The sequence below is a fragment of the Rhinolophus ferrumequinum genome, chromosome 7 (genome assembly GCF_004115265.2).
Source record: "Rhinolophus ferrumequinum isolate MPI-CBG mRhiFer1 chromosome 7, mRhiFer1_v1.p, whole genome shotgun sequence".
NCBI classification, from domain to species: domain Eukaryota; kingdom Metazoa; phylum Chordata; class Mammalia; order Chiroptera; family Rhinolophidae; genus Rhinolophus; species Rhinolophus ferrumequinum.
In genome coordinates this window covers 52640632-52662532 of record NC_046290.1, presented here as the reverse complement: position 1 = coordinate 52662532, position 21901 = coordinate 52640632, and the positions used below count along the sequence as shown (strand labels likewise).

The 21901-nt window shown below is 35.1% G+C and overlaps 1 protein-coding gene across 4 annotated transcripts in view; it reads left to right on the top strand.

Annotated features, from left to right (window-relative positions):
- SSBP2 (single stranded DNA binding protein 2) overlaps positions 1 to 21901 on the top strand; it is a 282149-nt gene that overhangs the window by 50581 nt on the left and 209667 nt on the right. For all 4 annotated transcript variants that reach the window (XM_033110260.1, XM_033110263.1, XM_033110261.1 and 1 more), the window contains exon 2: positions 20025 to 20097. In XM_033110260.1, coding sequence (XP_032966151.1) covers positions 20025 to 20097 — 73 coding nt within the window. The remainder of the gene's footprint in view (positions 1 to 20024; positions 20098 to 21901) is intronic.

Sequence of the window (21901 nt, the reverse complement as noted above, 5' to 3'; positions counted from 1 at the left end):
AGCAACTTTAAGGGATCGATACTTTGTAATGATCTTTTGACTTCACTTTTGAAAGGAGCGAGGATCGGAAAAAGAAAGAGCAGTTTATATACTGTTATAGTAATCTGGGAAAGTAACAGTGAGGACACTGCCAGAGAAGATAGAGATGAACCATTGATTATAGGATCTAGAATACTGAGGGACTGACTGCGTCTCAGGCAAGAGTAAGGAACGGAGGCTGACTGTCAGGTCTTAGGTGTGGACAGCCGACTGGGTATGTGTCATCAACTAAGAGGAAGAACAGAGAGGAGCGTAGTTGTTAAACTGCATGATGGGTATTCAGGTGGATATCCTCAGCAAACATCCTGGAGCTTTTAGCAAATTCTGAGTTGAAGATAGAGGTTTGGTCCTGTAAACATTGACTGGTTTCTATGGACTGGCATACCCTGTTTCCCCGAAAATAAGACTTAGCCGGGCAATCAGCTCTAATGCATCTTTTGGAGCAAAAATTAATATGAGACCCAGTATTATATTGTATTATATTACATAAGACCCAATCTTATGTTATAGTAAAATAAGACCGGGTCTTATCTCCAACTCAGAATTTGCTAAAAGCTGTAGGTGGAAAACATGTAGAACCAAAAGAGGACTATGAAGTAATCGTAGGGAAGCCAACATTTTAAGGGAAGAAAAGCTTGTAGGAAATGCAAAGCAATGATTTCAGATATGGCGGAGAATGAGTAGAGAGTGATTTGATGTTTAAAGTCTGGGGGAGATACTACCAGAATCTAATATGCTAAAGAAGTAAACCAAGTATTGCACAGTGGCCACTTTTGACACTGCAGCAAGAGCAGGTTGTGAAGAGTTGTGTGGAAGTCCTATTATGAGAAGACTAGAGAGTAAGCCTGACTTATCAGCGCATAAGCTAGTTAGGAATTGATTAGGTTGTACATAACTGAAAACCTTAAACAGTAATAAGATGAAAATTTATTTCCTCTTAAATAAAAGAAGCCTGAGAATCCAGGACTGAAGTGGCACTTCCATAAAGTTGTCAGGGATCTATCTATATCCCTTCTGCCTTTTTAGTCTTCTGTTTTAGTCAGCTCGAGCTGCTCTAACAAAGTACCATAGATTCAGTGGTTTATAAAGAACAGAAATTTATTTCTCACAGTTTTAGAGGCTGGAAGTCTGCCAGCATGGTCTGGTTCTGGTAAGGACCCACTTCCAGGACCCACTTTCCCTTGTATTCTCACATGGTAGAAAGAAAACCAACTAGCTTCCTGGCTTTTTCTTGTCAGGGCACTAATCCCGTTTATGAAGACTTCACCCTCATAACCTACTAACCTCCCAAAGGCCCCTCTTCCAAATACCATCACTTTGGAATTAGGGGTTCAACATATGAATTGGGGTTGGGGGTACAAACATTCTGTCCATTGCATCTGGCATTCCTAAAGTGATTCCATTTTCATGATCCAAGATGGAGGCTGCAACTCTAGCCGTCACACCCACTGTTTAGACTGATAGCAGATAAGAAGAATGGATGGACTTGTATCTCTTTGGCCAAAGTTAAAGCAAGTGAACACACCCAGCTTCAAGGGAAATAGAAGAATATTATCTTTTAGCAGGGGAGCAACATGTCTAGCTTAAAATTTGGTTTCTTACTACTCAGATGAGAGATCGTGGAGGCAACTAACAGTCTCTGCTATAGAGGAGGTTAAAATTGTTTGTGTGGGGGGATGGCGTGGGCAAGGAGAATTGAAACTTACTAAAGCTCTGTAAATTTGGCTAATCTGCTGTTTGGCGCTTCCGTGGTATTTCTCCTAGACATTACTGTGGATAATCAAAAAGGAACTTTAAAAAGAAGAATAGATTGTGTACCTGACAGTGTTTTGATATACAGATGATTCTGCTTTCAAACACATTTAAGTTTGCAGACATTTAGGGAAATCATTTAAGGAAGGCAGATCTCTGCTAAAATATGTTACTTAAATTCTCTAAATTATATTTTGATATGCCAAGAAAACACTGAAATGGCATAGTAATCTAATTCAGTACCATGAACCTATTATAATACATTTCCTATTTAGCTGGCTTTGTAATTGTCAATATTAGTGTAATTTATCCCCTTCAACTGTTTTTGAATAAAAGTATGGTTTGTAATTATAGGGTAGATTAGGTTAAAAGGATTAAACTAATATAGGATATAACAGTTCTCTGCTCTTTAAAAAGCTAACATCTGGGGGAATTTGGAAAGAGTAAATGTGTTTAGAAATTGCATATTTTTTTTAGATACAGTTTTATAGTAATACACGGTACCTTTTGCATTTATTGATTGGAACTCTGCTTGCCTGATTTTACCCATCGAACCAGCTTACATGGAGTCAGTTGAATAATCTTTGACTGTCAGAGCCAGATTTTTCCCACAGGTATAGTTGGCATGCTTTTATCTCACATTTTTAGTTTGGAAATTTTGGAACGTTGGTCTACACTAATCTATAGGAACTACATGCATATTCTGGAGAAACAGTTTATTTGAGTGGAGGAGCAGGGTGGTAGGAGTGGTGGTCGTTGTGCTAGCAGTTGCCTGAGGTTCAACTTTGACAGATGAGCTTGCCATTTTTCTGTCCTTCACTTGGTGACATTTCCTGGGTGATGTAATTTCTTCCAGGAAGATACTGATTATGATGTTTTGCAGTATTTTTCTAGATACAGTGGATTAAGCTTTCAGAGTCATACATCCTAAACTCAGCTCTTCTACCAAAGAGCTCTAATAATCTGGAAGTCACCCAGTTGCTCTGGGCTATGTCTTAGTAATAAAAGGATTATTTAATCTTATACTCAGGAAGTATTTTAAAGGTCACCTGGTCCAAACTTCTATTCAATGAATAAAGCTCCTGCAGTATCCCCAGCTTCAACTTGTACTTTTACTTTTCGGGCACTCACATTTCCCAACCCCAAAATGGTTAATTTCCCAACATTTTTGGATAGCTGTAATGGTTACCAAAAAAGGTCTTTGTCACTTGAACTCATTGGTTTTAGTTCTACCCTCTTTCGCCATGTGATGCAAGCCAATCTCTGCAATAGCTAACAACCTGTTAAGTATTTGAGCATTCTCTTTTTGCAGGCTGTGCATCACTGACACGTTCAACCATTGCTTATGACTTGTCTTTTCTTCCCTTTCATCTTTCTAGGACTATTACCTCTCCTTTTCAAGTTCTTTACTGTATTAATTCATTTAAAGATAAAATTACGCAAACACAGTATTAATTCATATTAAACTTGCTGTCAGCCAACACTTGTCTTTTCACATGGGCTGTTATTAAGTAATATTTGTCTATCCTGTCCAAGGTTTTGGCATCAAGCTCAGGATTTTACATTTATTTTTATTAGGTTAATTTTATCAGATTTATGGCAATGTTTCAGAGTGCCTATTCTTTTGGGATACTAATTCAGGAATCCAGATAAATATGTTAGTTATCTCCTTAGCTTTATTTTTGGATTTGATGATTATGCTGTGATTGCTTACCCAAAATCAAGGAATTAGTTTGATTATTTCCATTTGGACTTAAAGAAGTCTAAGGTCTTTTAGCTCACTCTCTTTTCATTGATTTAGGCATCACGTGTGCTAAATATTTCTTGGTACAATTGATTGGAAATTGGTTACCTGAAGATTAATTTAGTAGAAGTTCGTTTTGTGTTTAATCCTTTTTTAATCCCCACTTCTGTTTTCTCTTTTACCAGTTGATTATTTTGGCTTCTTATGTAGTGATATATAAAAAAATTACTTTAGATACAAACATTACTGAAGAACCTGGATAACTTTAAATTTGAAAAATATCGATTCCACTTTGTTATATTTTTTAAAATTGTGGGGTTTTCTGTATGTTTTTAGGTACAAAATAAATTTCCATATTCCAAAACTTTTCACAGTAACCTAAATTATAATAGGAAATGCCATAGGGAGTGCCATCTGGATGAACACTTTTTCAATTGCAAATGTACATTATCAGTCTTATTTTAATATAAGCTGAAAAGAATTAAAGAGAACTATATGAAGAAATGTTTAATAAAACAAAATTTCTAGAAGCTGCTACTAAATAATAATATATTTTCATGTGAAAACATTTTATAAGCTATAAAATACTATCATATAAGTTGCTATTGTTATTATATTCCATAATAATAGAATAAAAGCTTTCTATTGCATGTTGATATATAGAATATTTTATGAAACCATTTTAATCCTTTCAGGTACACAGAGAATTTTATTTTGGCCACCAGTGTCCATAAAATATACAGTCATACCTGTTTTATTGTTTCGCTTTATTGCACTTTGCATATATTGCGGTTTTGACAAATTGAAGGTTTGTGGCAACCCTACATTGAGCAAGTCCATTGGCACCATTTTTCCAACAGCGTTTGTTCACTTCATGTCTCTGTGTCACATTTTGGTAATTCTTACAATATTTCAAACTTTTTCATTATTATTATATTTGTTACAGTGATCTGTGGTCAGTGATCTTTGATGTTATATTGCAGTTGTTTTGGGGCACCACGTACAACACCAAAATATGACAGACAACTTAATCCATAAATGTTGTATATGTCCTTATTGCTCCACTGACAAGCCATTCATTCCCCTGTCACTCTTCCTTTCCTCGGGCCTCCCTAGTCCCTGAGACACAACAATATTGAAATTAGGCCAATTAGTAACCCTACAATAGCCTTTAAGTGTTCAAATGTAAGGAAGACTAGCACATCTCTCATTTTAAATCAAAAGCTAGAAAGGTTAAGTTTAATGAGGAAGGCATGTTAAAAGCTGAGGTAGGACCAAAGTGAGGCCTCTTATACCAAACAGTTACCCAAATTGTGAATGCAAAGGAAGAGTTCTTGAAGTAAATTAAACATCTACTCTAATGAGCACATGAAAGATAAAAAGTGAAACATCTTTATTGCTGATATGGAGAAAGTTGCAGTGGTCTGGATAGAAGATAAAACCAGCCACAACATTCCCTTATGACAAAGCCAAATCCAGAGCAAGGCCCTCACTCTCTTTAATTCTGAAGGCTGAGAGAGCTGAGGAAGCTGCAGAAGAAAAGTGTGAAGCTAGCAAAAATTGCTTCATGAAGTTTAAGGAGAGAAGCTATCTCCATGGCTTAAAAGTGCAAGGTGAAGCAGCAAGTGCCAATGTAGAAGCTGCAGCAAGTTATCCAGAAGATCTAACTAAGGTAATGAAGGCGGCTGCACTAAACAACAAACTTTCAGTGTAGATGGAACAGCCTTAGATTGGAAGCAGAAGCTATCTAAGATTCTCATAGCTAGAGGAAGTCAATGCCTGGCTTCAAAGCTTCAAATGACAGGCTGACTCTCTTCTTAGAAGGTAATGCAGTTGTTGACTTGAAGTTCAAGCCAAATGCTCAATTCCATTCCAAAAATCCAAGGGCCCTTAAGAATGATACTAAATCTGCTCTGCCGGTACTCTATAAATGGAAAAACAAAGGCTGGATGACAGCACATCTGTTTACAGCATGGTTTGCTGAATATTTTAAGCCTCCTGTTGACACCTACTACTCAGAAAAAAGATTCCTTTCAAAATGTTACTGCTCGTTGACAGTACTCCTGGTCACCCAAGAGCTCTGATGAAAATGTACAACAAGGTTTGTGTTGTTTTCATGCCTGCTAACACAACATCCATTCTGTAGCCCAGGTATTAAGGAGTAATTTTGACTTTAAAATCTTATTATTTAAGACATACATTGTGCAAGGCTACAGTTGCCATAGATACTGATTCATGTGATGGATCTGGGCAAAGTAAATTGAAAACCTTCTGTAAAGGATTCACCATTCTAGCTGCCATTAAGAACATTTGTGATTCATGGGAAGAGGTCAACATATCAATATTAAGAGAAGTTTGAATGAAATTGATTCCAACTCTCATGGATGACTTTGAGGGGGTGCAAGACTTCAGTGGAGGAAGGAACCGCAGATACGGTGGATGTAACGAAAGAACTAGAATTAGAAGAGGAGCCTGACGATGTGACTGAATTGCTGTAATCTCATGATAAAACTTTAATGGATGAGAAGTTGCTTCTTATGGATGAGCAAAGAAAGTGGTTTCTTGAAATGGAACCTACATCTGGTGAAGATGCTGTGAAGATTGTTGAAATGACAACAAAGGATGCAGAATATTACATAAACTTATTTGATAAAGCAATGGCAGGGTTTGAGAGGATTGACTCCAATTTTGAAAGAGGTTCTACTGTGGGTAAAACACTGTGGGTCAAACAGCGTTGCATGCTACAGAGAAATCATTCGTGAGAAGAAGAGTCAACCAATGTGGCAGACTTTCAGCAATCACCACCCTGATCGGTCAGCAGCCATTAACATCAAGACAAGACCCTGAACCAGCAAAAAGATTACGACTCACTGAAGGATCAGATGATGGTTAGTATTTTTTAGCAATAAAGTATTTTTAACTTAAGATATGTACTTTTTTTCAGATATAATGCTACTGTACACTTAATAGACTACAGTATAGTGTAAACCTAACTTTTAGATGCCCTGGGAAATCAAAACGTTCATGTGACTTGCTCTATTGTGGTGGTCTGGAATCAAACCCGTATGCGTATAGATAATTCTTTCATGCTATTATCCTTTCCTTAAACCCTCCCCCCCTTTCTTCCTGCTTATCCTATTTCCCTTAATACCTAACTTAAATGCCATTGCCTCTGTCAGTTAAAGCCCTTTTGTCAAGAGTCTCTTATAATGGTCTCTTCCTATTTTGAATTTTTGATGTTTTTGTTGTCTGCACACCATCATGTGCGACTTTTTATTACTGATCTTATTTTTAATTGCATGTTTTGTCCTATTAACAAGTATGAAAAATCATTTGAGGGCAAAATTTGTAAGTTCGTTTTGTTTTTGTGTAAGGCCGGCCTAGAATAATAATAGTAGGAGCTTATTAACTAGAGCGTAAGTCTTTATTTGTAAAATATCTCGGGATGTTAAAAAATAGTTTCTGTTTCTAAAATTAGATATTTAGAATTATTTTTATGCCACTAATTTGTTAAACTCTTTCTTGGTGTCAAGATACATTTTCTGATCATATTGCCATAAATTTTGCATTAGTGGGTCCTAAATTAATGATGTTGCATTGGTTCTCAGTACTTTACACAAAGGAGATGTTTAAGAGTTGTGTAATAAAGAGATGGATAATGGCTTGAAAGAGCAAATGCTGTAAATGTATAAATATTTCAAACTAACTCTAGGAAATAGCCTGGGGAAAAAAACCCCTGTGATTCTGATTATTGCATATGGAGCTTAAAAAAAAAAAATCTCCAAATAATGATTTGAAAAAATAATGACTATACATTTCTACCCTCTGAAAATCAGAGAGAAAGAATTATCCCATGTTTTTCCTGATTTGGCGTTTTCCCTCGAATACTGCCTTCTTTCTTCAGTGGTATTAAGAGTTCTGGGTCAATTTGTGTATAGGTGTGTTCTGCATTTCTTTCCTGTTCTGCTTGTGCCCTACGGTGTACAGATCAAAGACATTGCTGGAATTTGTTATGGGGAAAAATTCTTCCAGAATTGCTCTAGGGAAAGTGGGAAATGGATTGTAAGCACTAGCCTCACTTAATGATGCATATTAATGTAGATACTTTAAATATGACAATAATGAGGTGGGCTCAACGAACGACATCGCCAGAAGTATTATTGCTGGATGAGCAAGGAATTGGGCTGTGTGGTTAAGGAAATGGGATAAGGGAAACGTTAAAAAGAAGTTGCAAGAAATAGTAGGGAATGTAACATGAGTGGAAAAGGAAAGCAAATGGAAAGCAGAATACATTTACATGCCAAAATGGCAAGTGCAAAGGTAAGAAAAGAGAATTAAGAGGAAGAATTAACAAAAATAAGAGTGGTAAAGCCAGAAAGAATTTCTGAATAAATTATTTTCCGTGCTTAGTAGTCAGAGGAAAAACATTAGACTACTTTTAAGCATTTTCCACTTATCTTCTTTTCTTAGGCATTATTTAGAAAGAAGATGTTTTCTTGGTTATAGTATATTAAAATAACTTATTATTAGAATAGGTATTACTGTTCATCTGTACTTGAGGAAAATGTTACATGTAGATAATTTATGATAAGCTTGGGGAAGAAGCTATGAACTCATGACTAAGTTTTGAAATAATTTTCTCCTGATTATAGAAAATTACATAATACAGAACAATATAGAGAAGGAAGTAAGAAGCTCCATTATGCATTGTAATCACCTTTAAATACATTATATATATATATAATATATATATGATATGTTTGTATATCATACACACACACACACACACACACACACACACACACACATACATATATATTTTTAAAGAGCAGTTTTAGGTTCATAGCAAAATTGAGCAGCAGATGTAGAGAGTTCCCGGAACTTCTGTCCCAACACATACATAGGCTCCTCCGTTATCCACACCCCATTCCAGCGTGGTACATTTATTACAATTGATGACCCTCCATTGACACGTTATTATCATCCAAAGTCTGTTGTTTACATTGGGGTTCACTCTTCTGTTGTACATTCTGTGGGTTTGGATAAATGTATAATGACATGTATTCATCATTGTAGTGTCATACAAGCAGTTTGACTGCCCTAAAAATCCCCTCTGCTCCATCTGTTCATCCCTCCCAACCCATTCCCCCTCCCCGACACCTGGCAACCACTGATCCTTTACTGTCTCCATAGTTTTGCCTTTTCCCAAATGTCATGTAGTTAGAATCAACAGTTTTTTTCAGATTGGCTTCTTTCTCTTAGTAATATGCATTTAAGGATCCTTCATGTCTTTTTTTATGGGTTGATAGCTCTTCTTTTCAATGCTGGATAATATTCCATTGTCTGGATGTACCGACGTTTATCCATTTACCTTCTGAAAGACTTGTTTGATTCTAAGTTTGGCAATGATGGATAAAGCTGTTATAAACATCCATGTGCAAGCTTTTGTGTGAACATAAGTTTTCAGTTCATTTGGGTAAATAACAAGGATCATGATTTTTGGGTAGTATGGTAAGAGTATGTTCAGCTTTGTAAGACACTACCAAACTCTTCCAAAGCGGCTGTCCCAATTTTGCATTTCTACCAGTAATGAGTGTTCCTGTTGCTCCACATCCTCACCAGCATTTGGTGTTGTCAGTGTTCGTCGTAATTATTTTTTTTACATTTTATTCTGTATACTTCTATTTTATGTACACACATATGCATTTGGTGTAATATAATTTAATAAGTTCCATAGACTTTGACATACAGATTATTTCCACTTTTTATTTTGCTGTCAGAAAACCTCTGTCATGAAAATTCTAATATAAATCTCTTTGTTTTTTTTTCTTTAAAATAAATTCCAGAGAGAGAGTTGTACTATCAAAGATACATACATATTTTTAAAGTTAAAAAGTTCTTATTTAAGATCACTTTTTATTTAGCTAAAATTACTCCATTGGGAAATAATTTGCAAAGATAATTTTATTTTCTGCCTTTAAATTTTCTGTACAAATGTTGGGAACCTTGAATAAATATAATGTAAAGGTTAACTAGACTTTCATTAAAGACACTAATTTCAAATGGACATACCAAAATTCTCCTATAAAAAATTTAATATCATTTTACTGAGTTTATTAAACCCTTATGCTTTATTTGCTTATTTTCTAGTGGAAGTGTTCTCATGCAATTAAGCTGAGGAAAGGACATTTAAGTAATGAACCCATTAAAAGTAACTGAAATTGAATAATGAGATATGTGATATTAATTGTTCTGAACTGGAACATAAATTGAACATGGTTAATTCTAAAAGTAAAAATGAAACTTTACCATTACACTTAGTTTTCTTCCTTTTTTTCAAAGGAAAATTTACTTCAGATGAAGATAATTAAGCTGGATAAAATCTTACAAACTAATAATTTTTAAGCTACTTACAAATATTTAGTTCGAGTCACTGTGCTCTTGCTACTCATATTTGAATGCATGAAGAAATATTCTTTGTAAAACTGATAGGAAAATTTATTTGAAAAAATAGTTTATTTTTTTAACTTCCATGTAACTTCTATCTTTAGTCTGGTTCTACAGAGTAGTGGGGAATTGATCATTGTGTTTCTTGATTTGCATTTATTTAACTCTTAGGAAATGTTTATCAGAAAATGTTTATACATTATTTAAATCTTGATACCCACTGTGTCTTCCTAGCACAAAAGCAGCACTCATTTTCTGAATCTGGAAAAAAACTCATTACCATTTATAGTATTATTCTCTTAGGTGAGTAAGTTCTGTGTTATTGGATGTAAATATAAGTACAAGTATCCTTTGATTGAAAAAGTAACTGTTCTAGGATATTTTGGCATTAGTTGAATTTTCTAAGTGAACCCTTTTTCCCTCCATTGATCTCATTTCAAAATTTATCGATATAACGTGCTAGAAAACTGTGAACACTCCAGAATGTCACAGAATAAAAATGGGTAATATGAAAATGTGATCAAGACATGGAAACAACCGAAATGCCCATCAGTAGACGACTGGATTAAGAAACTGTGGTTCATTTATACAATGGAGTATTACACAGCCATAAAGAAGAACGAAATCTTAACATTTGCAATGATATGATGGACCTAGAGAACATTATGCCAAGGGAAATAAGTCAGACAGATAAAGACAAATACCATTTGATCGCACTTATATGTGGAATCTAAAGAAAAGAATAAATGAACGAACTAATCAGAAACAGTCTCAGAACTATAGAGGAAAAACTGAGGGTTGCTAGATGGGAGCGGGGGTGGGGATGAAGGAGAAGGTGAGGGGATTAGACAGCACAATCGGTAACCGTAAGATTGGCATGGGGATACGAAAGTCAGTTTGGGGAACATAATCAATAAGGTTGTAAAGATTTTGTAGAGTACCCGATGGACACTTGTCCCATTAGGGAGACCACTTCAGAGATGGTATAGATGCCTGACCACTGCAGTGTACACCTGAGGCTGAAGCTGAATAATAATGAATGTCAACTATAATTTAATATATGTATAGTCACAGGATGTGGAGTACAGCATAAGGAATAGAGACAGTGGAAATGTAACGGCTGTGTGCAATGTCAGAGGGGTAGTAGATTGGGGGAGGGGGTATCACTTTGTGCGGGCTAAAAATGATACATGTCTAACTAAAATAATAAATAAATGAAAAAAATGCGGTAACAGAATATTTGTCATTATCTTGGTTTTGCTTAGTATTTCATATTGCTCTACCTGTAGAGGTAACGATTCATACAACTTTAGCAATTTGGCCAAGTCATTTACCATTCTGAAGGTGATTTTAATATCATTGACTTGGTACCCAGTATCACTTTGTCTTTGGTACTTCTCTTGCTTAAAGTTGCTTTCTAGCCAGAATAATCTGGGTACACTTGCATATTGTTAAAAGCTTGGTTTGGGTTGTTGAAATTACCCACCATTAGTAGGGTAAGTCTACTTTTACTCTAGGGCTAGTTTAGTCCTACTTCTGAAGTGTGATCCATGGGGTCTCTACTGAATGATCTTGGTGTTCACTGAGGTGTTTCCCAGCCCTCTGTGAGCGAGTTCTTTGCCTAGCCAGTGGAGTTTCGCACTACACATGTGCTCAGAGACCTCTATGCAGATGGTTGGAACTTTTTTCTGTGTAGCTTCCACCTATCTGATACTCTGCCCATAAATTTCAGCTGACTTAACCTCCCCCAAATTTAGTTTTTTAATCTTCACAACTCAAGAGACCATTGTCTTATATTTAGGTTTCTTGCGCTGTCTGTGTTCCAGAATGTGCCTTGAGGCAGAGAGCTAGGATGATGATAGGATGCAATACAGTTTGTTCTCCCTTTCTCAGGTATTATAGGCCTGCATTCCTATTGTCCAATGTCTAAAACAGTTGTGTCATGTATTATATCCAGTTTTCCCGTTGTTTATAGCCAGAGGGCAAGTTCAGTCCCACTTATTCCTCCACTTCTGCCAGTGGAAGTCTGGTATTTGGTGTTAATTTTGATGTTAAAACCTTGAAATAGAGGATGGGAAGACCTCCAAGGTTAGTCAACAAGGATTAAGAAGCTACTAGTGTGCTGGGTGGATAGAAAGGAAAGTCTGCTCTCTCTAAGGGTAATACAAGCAGGTAGAAATAAAGACTATGACTTACACTGTGGATATCAAGGTTCCATAGGCCAATGGAAGCCTGAGTATAAAGTATAGTCTTCAAGGTGGATTTAAGTGGAGAGTAAGTACTATTATCAGATGTTCCGACTACTGTATTTCCAGTGTATATACAGCTTAGCTAGAAGATTGGACATAAAATTTTACTAGATTCTATGAATAACCATATTTCTACAAGCTGTTGATTAGTTTTTTATTCTCATTTTCATATCTTAGCCCTTTTTATTATATCCCCAAAATTGATAGTAGTCATTTTAATTGTGAACTTGCCTGTCTGTATAAGGTAAATATTTCTATTTCTAAGCACACCAAATTATCTAATTCCAAATCCATACTCATAGCATTATTTGTCTATCATATAGGACATAAATGAATCATTAGCAAAGTAGTATTTTTTTATGACCCACTATTCATCTAATTGTTAAAAATGTTTCATTCCTATTACTGTCTATCTTACCTGATGTAATTATCCCTGCCCTAGAACATTTAATGTCTAGTTTAGCATCTTCAATATCTGTATTTATATCAGGTATCGTTTTCTCTAAAAACTGATATTGACAATATACAAAAAAAATGTTTTAAGTGTGTTTAAAACAGAGCCTGGGAATTAGTATGATTGTGTGGTTGCAAAGACACATTTCTGACACTGTATCTGGTTTTTAGCTTCACTGTTCATGATGAAGAACTTTAACAAGACAATGTCAGAAACCAATTGCTAATTTTTCACACCTCCTTAGCACCAGGTTATAAGCTCTGTTGAAAATTTGATCAGGCTGATCTAGTTTCACTGCTAATAACTATTTACAGTCCCATGAGCAGCCTCTCAGTGGCTGCCAAAAGCTCCTTGCTACTTGTTAGCTAGCTGTGATCCAGCTAACTATTGGCATTTTATCACCGAGGAGTCACATTTGGACACTAAGGCATGTTATTGGTCAACACTGGATTTATACAGTGGCTCAGGAATAAGAAAGGGGCTCTTTCTTAGATCCAACATGACTCTTGAAGACCTTTAGGAGAGCTGAATCTGTTAGTAAGTTCTCTATACCCAAGCCTTCTCTGGTCATTGACATTGGGATTTAAGGACAACAATGGGGAGTGGATTTTGGATGCTTATTACTCAGTGCTAAATGGAAACAGCTAGACAGGACATTCTTTCTACAAGACCCCTCTTCTAGCCCTCTACCATCTTTTTATTGTTTATTCCCTAATCTTGAATTAAACAGCAGAAAGGGCGGTTAGGAACTTTTAAAGATTTTTTTGTTTGTTTAAAATAACTAAAACAACAAAAATCTGCCACCCATAACTAAATGGACTAATTTATTTTTAAAAAATCACCCTTTATATGTAGGGATTAGGAATCAGTGTGAAGGGAGGGTGTTGGTGATGTCCATGTTAAACAGTTTAGTTTTTTTATTGAGAGACCAAACCTTAAGGATACCGAGAGGACACTAACGCTAAAATAGGTTATCTAAGGGGATATCTTACACTTGTCCTTTGAATGCCTTGGTTAGAAGAAACCAAATAATTCTCTATGTGCCTTATGCCTGATCTAAGAGAGTCATTCATGCATTACAAATTTTGTATTAGGTACTTACTATTTTAGGTGCTGGAGATACAGATAAACAAGAGCCATAAAGTGCAGTATGGTAGTTTAATTTCAGGAGAAATGAGGAATAGCTGTGTTTTGAAGTGTCATTCTATCCTGCCACTTTTGCACATACAGTGAATTAACAAAAAATAATTTTAAAACTACAAATGGGGACCCAATAATCGGAAGGCTTTATGTTTATTTGGATATTTTTTCTTTTTTCCTTGATAAATATAAGAAGATGGCAAAATACTAACAAAATCAGTTTTCATCACTAAAGTTTAGGATGCATGGATGTTTTCTCTTACTGAGTGGCTACTTTCTCTTGCTTTTCAATTTCAACACTACATCTTTTTTGTAATAGTAAAATGATAGCTTGCCTCATTGGTACAGAGAATAGGTTGCCAGAAGGCGGATGGTGAGGCTTGGGGGTGCAGGGTGAAGGGTGGGTAAATGGGTGAATGGAGTCAAAAATTTAAAAACTTCCAGTTATAAATAAGTCATGGGGATGTAATGTTCATCATGGTGACAATAGTTGATAACACTGTATTACATATTTGAAAGCTGCTAAGAAAGTAAATCTTAAAAGTTCTCATCATAAGAATAAAAACATTCTGTAACAATATATGATAGTGGATGTTAACTAGACTTATTGTGGTGATCATTTCACAATATATATGAATATTGAATCATTATGTTGTATACTTGAAACTGATATAATATTGTCTGTCAGTTATACCTCAATTAAAAAAGATAGCTTGCAAAAGACAGGTTCTTTTAATAGGTAATAGATCTCAGTATGAAAAGTAGATACAGGATGCTATGGTCAGGCTGATAGGCATGGCCATTTATTGGTAGTTGGACTTTTTATTGTATAGGTGCACAACCAATGATATTTATGCATAGTTTATAACTGTCTACCCAACAGGAACATTGTGAGGTATAATTACATCTTATCCACAAGTGACACACATTATAGTACATATTCCTAAAAAGTTTTATAAATCGTAGATCATATGTTATTATAACTAGCATGTATAATGTAAAGGCAACTCAATGAATCTTGTTCACAAAATTAAGATATCCTTTTTACATTATGAATAGTCATATCTACTTTAACTGTTCTATAAATTCAGATTTAAAAAATTAGGTCATTTTTATTAGCTGATGCTTGTGAAATAAGAATTTGTTTTATCAAGATGTATTATGCACACGTACATATATACTGACACAGGTACATATATATCAAGTGTACTGAATTCTAGAGCCATAGTCTCTCTCATATTTACCATTCCTTTCCATCCATCTTCTCAATCCCAGGAACCACTAGAAGCTACAACAATAACAGAAGTATTTGCTCTAGCTTCTGATACAGACACTGTACGTGTATGTATGTTGCAAAAGAGGAATTAGTTGTGAATGATAGGCAGTATTTGCCTTTTATTTATGTGTATCATGGAAAACTTGCATGCAAATTAACAACACTGTTTTAGAAACCTATTTTTATATCTTGTTCATAGTTCCTTATTTTTTACCATTTCCTTCAGAAGAAGGAATTTAATCTCAAATTAGATAGCTAGATTACAGGAAGAATTGAATGAAATAAGGTCTTTACCCTTTTCCCAGGATATGAAATCCCTTTATTTACAAGGATAGTTGAGAATTTATGGTTATTAGACTCTTAAGTGACACTATCTACTATAGATGCCTTATTAGTTAAATATTTAATCTGTCCTAGTACTGTTAGATGACACCTATTCATTCACAAGCTTGTAATAGATTTTGTTCATGTGAATGGTAAAAATGTAAGTTTTTTGTTGTAGTTTGTAAGGTAAATTCGAAATAACTGTAGTTGATGGCATGATTAATTACATTTTCTCAGATTTTAAAGGTCACAAATGAGGCAGAAAGAAGTCACGCAAATGCTTATTCAATGAGTATAGGATATCTAAATTCTGAATTATGTTTTTAAACATGAAATTAATATAAAATATTTTACTGTAAAACATCTAGTTTTATTTTTAATTAATTTTAATTGTTCTTCATATTCTTTGGTTAAAAATCTTGTGCATTAAGCTTTTCTACAGTTAAGATAATTTTTTTAGGCTAGATTCCCAATAATGGAATTATTGAGTCCAAATGTGGGCACCCCTTTTTTTGAAAGTTCTTGGTGTATACTTACTGCCAAATTGGTTTTTAAAAGACTTACACCAGTTGGTTGCCATCAGCAGTGTTTGCTTATCCGTTTCCTCACAAATTATGTATTTAAGTGAGAATTAAAATCCTGTTGTTACAAAGAAATATGTATTTGATTCCTTGTGATGTTTAACATTTTCCATGTTTTAAAATTAGTTGTGATGTTTGTTATTGTCTCTGCCTATTTATCTATAAAGGATTAGTATTTTTCTTTTCATGTTATTTCTATCTGTAAACATTAAATGTATCTAAATGTTTCTCTCTCACCACCTCCCCGCTGCCAAAAAAAAAAAAAAAAAAAAAAAAAGACCCTGACCAAAATCAAGTCAGACAACAAACTAGAAAAAAATGTTTGCATAAAATATGTCAGAGGTTTAATGTTATTGTCTGGCTAAATATCTTAGATTTTTGTGTAGTATACATGGCAAAGTGTAATCTTCTGGGGACACCAAAGGTACCAGTAGGATTCTAATTAGAGGACAGTGCTCTACCAGCCGCTGCCCTTAGGCTTCTAAAGGAGGCACAGGATGCTTGCTACTCTACCTAAGCCATATTGGTTTTACTGCTTTATTTTGTTTTTCTGCCCCATCCGTGCTATTATAGTTGGATGTCATCTCTTCCTTATAGTTATTAATGTTTCTACCAGTTAAATAGCCACAATGTACTTTATCAAAAGTAGTTACATTTCTTAAAGGATCCTAAAAAAGAAAAAATAAAATGTTAATTTAAAAGGATACACAGGTTAAATATTTGTATATTCAGTATTTACCTTGAAGTTTTCACTGGTCAGTAGAAATTGGACCCAAATAAAATGTTGTCTCTTGTGTTTGGGGATCTCGTGTCACTGGGTAAGGGAATATGCTGTGATTCATTTGCCTGCATGGATGGACAAGTGTCATTCCCAGTTCCCCTGGAAATCATTTGTGTTCACATCGTTATCTTTTATTGCGGGGCTTCTGGAGAGTCATATTTTTGGCCCTCATCCCTATATTGTATGGGAAATATACAGTGTTTGTTATCAGAAGCTAGAACAAATACTTCTGCTGTTGCTGTGGCTTCTAGTGGTTCCTGGGATCGAGAAGGGAGAGAGAAAGGGAAGATAGACATGAGAGAGATTGTGGCACTAGAATTCAGTGCATGACTTGGTAATATATTACTGGATGGGAGGGAATAGCTGAAATTGTAACAGTAGTTGTTATAATAGTAGTTGTCACTATTTATTGTGCTCTCTAATATTTTCAGCAATACTCAAGGAAGGTAGTATTCTTCCCATTTTACATATGAGGAAACCAAGACTCAGAAATCATGTTTCATTCAGCATGAGCACAGGTACCGGAAACAAATTTAACTTTGTATGTAGTCAATTTAAGAGCAAATATTTTGTTAGAAACTTCAAACAGTAATTGGGAGAAGCAGGTTTGGAGTTTGGTGGAAAGGATAGGACTTAACGAGACAGGTTTGGAGAATCCTGTGCACACAGATGATTGTTGAAATATTGGGGGTTTGCTGATGATGTACGCGTATTATGGAGTCATCTTGGCAGCAGAGTTCATTGCTCACCCATGCCGTGCTCCCTGCCACTCATTCTAGACCATAGGTCCTGACTGCCTGGGAAGCATGAATTCTGTTGGAGGGAGGTTACGGAGCATGGATATATGAGGTGGCGTTATAGACATATTTCCTCAGCCGTGTCCCACCTCATCGCCCAGTTGGTAATGACGCGCGGCTGTAGATTCTAAGGGCAGGAGGACGGGCGCACCCGTTGGAAGCTGCTTCAGAATCTCCCGTAGTTTGAAACCCATTCTTCCCAATGATTCTGTGCCCCTGCCAATACATTTTTTTTTACAGTCATTGCCCTACACCCAGAGAGAAGGAATGGGGATTGTTGCTTTTAATTCTAGTGGTAAAGAGAGATCCTTCTTATTACCTAATTAATTAGTGAAAACACAGAAGAAACATATAAGTCCCTTTAATAGTAATAAAGAAGAGATCACAAGGAAGTGACTTGCTTAACTTTACAGTACGATGGTCATTGCAAGGATGCAGCAGCAGTCGTGCTCTGGCCTGCACTATTCTGCAGTCTGTTCTCTCCCCGGCAGGCCCGCCACAGTATTGCCTCTGCTACACGCGTTCCTCTGCCTCTCACTTCCAACTTCTGCGAGCTTGGTAGGATATCCTTATTGTTCAGCCTCTGTGTTAGGCCTGCAATTTTTGTCTAGCCTGCACCACTGGTTTGGCTGTAGGCCCACGATTTTACAAGCTACAAGGAATTACCTGAAGCTCGGTTTCTTCTGAGGTGGGCAGTAGGGTAGCACTGCCACTGGCAGGCAATTTTGAGGCTTCATAGTCTCTCTAGGAAAAGTACACAAACATTCTGCTTTTTCAAGATGAAATTTGCCATAATATTCAGTGAATCATGTGATAAGGTGGGGAGTGGTTAGTGGACGGACAGGGGTGTGGGATGTGTGTTTGAAGAATGTGTGGTAAGAGTCACCAGTTGGATTTGTTTGTTTGTTTGAAACCACAGGAATAGTCCAGTTCCTGTATCCCATTTGATGTACTTTGGGGATGAGCCACACTTCCACGGGGAGATACTGCTACCAAAAGGAGTATGTCATATTCCTCACGTGTTTTAGGGTAGAAAAAGAGTTGAGAAGCACAGATCTAGGAAATGCCATTTAACTTGAGGTTAGGGGATGTTTCTAAATTACTTGCAGATACTCACTGTCAACATGCTTTCATCTATGAGTAACTTCAACAAATGTCTGCTCTCTTATGCTGCTTAGTATAATTCTCAGAATAATTCTCATTTTAAGTGTTTGGCAGTTTTGGAATGGGGAAAGAACCAAATGGACACAGCAACTAGATTTGTACAGGCTTTCCCTTTTCATCACAAATGCATGATATATTTCCATGAAAATGAAGAAAATACTCATTTTTGCAAATGCCATCAATCTTTAACAATCAGAAATTCACTTGGCAAGGGAAGTGGTGTAGCTACACAGAATTGTGGTTATTGTTACATTGTTTTGTTTACTGTAAACCTGGCTCAATATTGGTAAATATAGTGTAGCAGAAACTGAACTGTTGTGAGCTATCTGGGCATTGGTCCAAGATACCATTAAAAATACTGCCTCAGACTAATTTGGGTTTATGAATAATATTTAGTTAACAGCTCAACTGAAATTGAACCACATGGTGTAGCTTAAAATTTCTGGATCCACAAGATAATGAGAGTAGTATAAGTATATACTACATACTTAATATTGTATATTTGATTGATAAATTTATATGTAATTTTGTATTAACCTTTAAACTGTAAGCACCCAAATGCTTAATATGATCTATATCTTTAAAGTTTATTTAATACTGTAGTTTGCTGTTAATTTGAATGCCTTATAAAGCAAAACACTATTGGTTTAACAATCAAACCTAAAAAATAATGAAAGGTTACTGAACAGACATATTAAAAGGGACATTCAGCACCTGTTTTGGCATGTGGATGTGCAAATAGCTAGAGTTGACCTTAACATTCACCAAAAAGCCTGAAGAACATAAAGTTATTGGAAAGGTCTAATAACTTAATTCATTTATTTTACTAATGAGAGAGTTGGTAATTATACTTTGAAATAGGTTACAAGGGTTATTAATGTTTGGTTATAAATTATTAATTGTATTAGGTATAACAAAGGAAATGAGCTTAATGGTAAGTGAGATGATCCAAGACAAAAATCTGTATTTGGATGTTTCTTGCCAAGAAAAGATATATTTGCCTTTTTCTTTGCTATTTTAATTAAAGTTCTTTTTGGATATATATATATATATATATATATATATATATATATATCATATATATCATATCATGTATCATGTATATATCATATATATATGCACACACATATATATATTTCCTTTGAAAGGATATGGGAAGAGTTGATTTTATGTCACTGTTAAGTGTGTAAATTATTTTTGTAATGTAAAAGTATATGTGTTATTTAAATAATTTTAAATATTCCTCTTCTCAATAAATATTTTATTCATTTTCCAGGTTAGCACTCTACGTATATGAATATCTGCTCCATGTAGGAGCTCAGAAATCAGCCCAAACATTTTTATCAGAGGTATGTTTTATATATTTTTTGCATTTTATTTTGATATACAAGTGAATGAAAAATATAGTGTAACAATTATTTGAAAGAAATTAATTTTTATGTAATATATAGCAAATGCTCAGGCATCAGTATGCATAATATAGTCTTTGTAGATTATTTGTAAGCATTTTTAGTATCCCCAAGTGCCATTTCCGTGCCATTAACCTTCTATTCAACTTTCCAGCCATTTTCCCCCTTTAGAAATGGAAGCTAATATTAGTCTTGGCAACAATAATCAAGAAGGCAAATTTGCTTAAAAAAAAAAAACAAACACCACTATGTCTCAAAATGTCATTATTCACAATTTTAGAAAATATGGTTTTGTTTTGTTTTAATTTTGTATGGATAATAGTGGCTTGATGACTAGATTTCAATTAGAAAACATTTCGATAATCTTATTTCAAGTTCTTGTTTCTCTTTATATTTTTCTCTTTCACGTATTTTTAAACTTTGAATTTGAGCTTTCTTACAGTGGTACTTTTTCTTCTCTACTTTATATAATGATGAGATTGAGGAGGATTTTATTTTATTCTTTTATATGCAAGGCACATAATGTGCTAAGGTGCCTTACATATTATTCTGATTCTTATAAGGACTTTGCAAGAGAGATGGTATTATTCCTGTTGTACTGATGAGAACAGAGCTCAGAGCTTATATAACTGGCTCATGGTCACACAGCTTAGTCATGGAACTAGAATTTAAACCTAGGTCTATGTTAATTTCAAAGCCCCTAGCTTTCCTTTTATATCTTTATTGTCCAGTACGGTGGCCACTAGCCATATGTGGCTTTTTGAGTACTTGAAGTATGACTAATCCAATTGAGAAGTGCTATAAATGTGAAGGACACATTGGATTTTGAAGACTTACTATGAACGAAAGTATGTAAAATATCAATAATTTAAAATTTTTAATCATAACTTAAAGTCGTAATATTTGGGGTATATTGGGCAAATAAAAAGTGTTACAAAATTAATTTTACCTCTTTTTTCTTTTTTAACATGGTTACTAGAAAATTTAAAATTACCTATACAGCTCTCATTTGTGGCTCCTGTTTGTATTTCTACGGGACAGTACTGCCCCCAAATCACGTTGTCTTCAGGGAGCTCACTAGTTTGGCCCCCACCTGATCAGGGACACAACAGGCAACCCAAGGACCAGAGTACCCTGCCTGAGGTACAGCCTTCTGGAGAGTCACTTGCTCCCCAAGCAAACACACAAGTAAACAAACACACATAGCTCCCCGATCTTGTTATTTAATTACTTGGTGTATGTGAACTACTATGGTCTATTTCAACTAAGGCATTTGAGAGGTTTGCTCACAACACATAAGAAGTCAGTTGTTTTACCACAGAAGTAATATGTTCAGTGTAATAAAAATTTGATTTCAAAGTTAATTCAAATCAGAACAGTTTAGTGTATCTGTATCTCATTAAAACATTAATTAGAAGACTTTGGTCTGTGACCGTTCTAAGTCACATTGACTGTGATATGACAGAGGAAGTGATTGAAATCACAATGATGCCCTTAATATTTGTATTATTAATCACTGCCAACTTATAGTATATATAAAAGAAACTAAAGCCAGCTGTGGAGATTTTAAATGTCTATTTTAGTACAGTTGAAAACTTGATGAAATGATGGAAGGGTTTACTGATCTCTTTCCTTAGATTAAGGACCATTTTGAATTGGCTCAATTTGTTGAATCCTCACGGGTTTCCAAGACTGTACTTTGTTACCAACATTATAAGATATCAGATACAGTGATTATTAAACT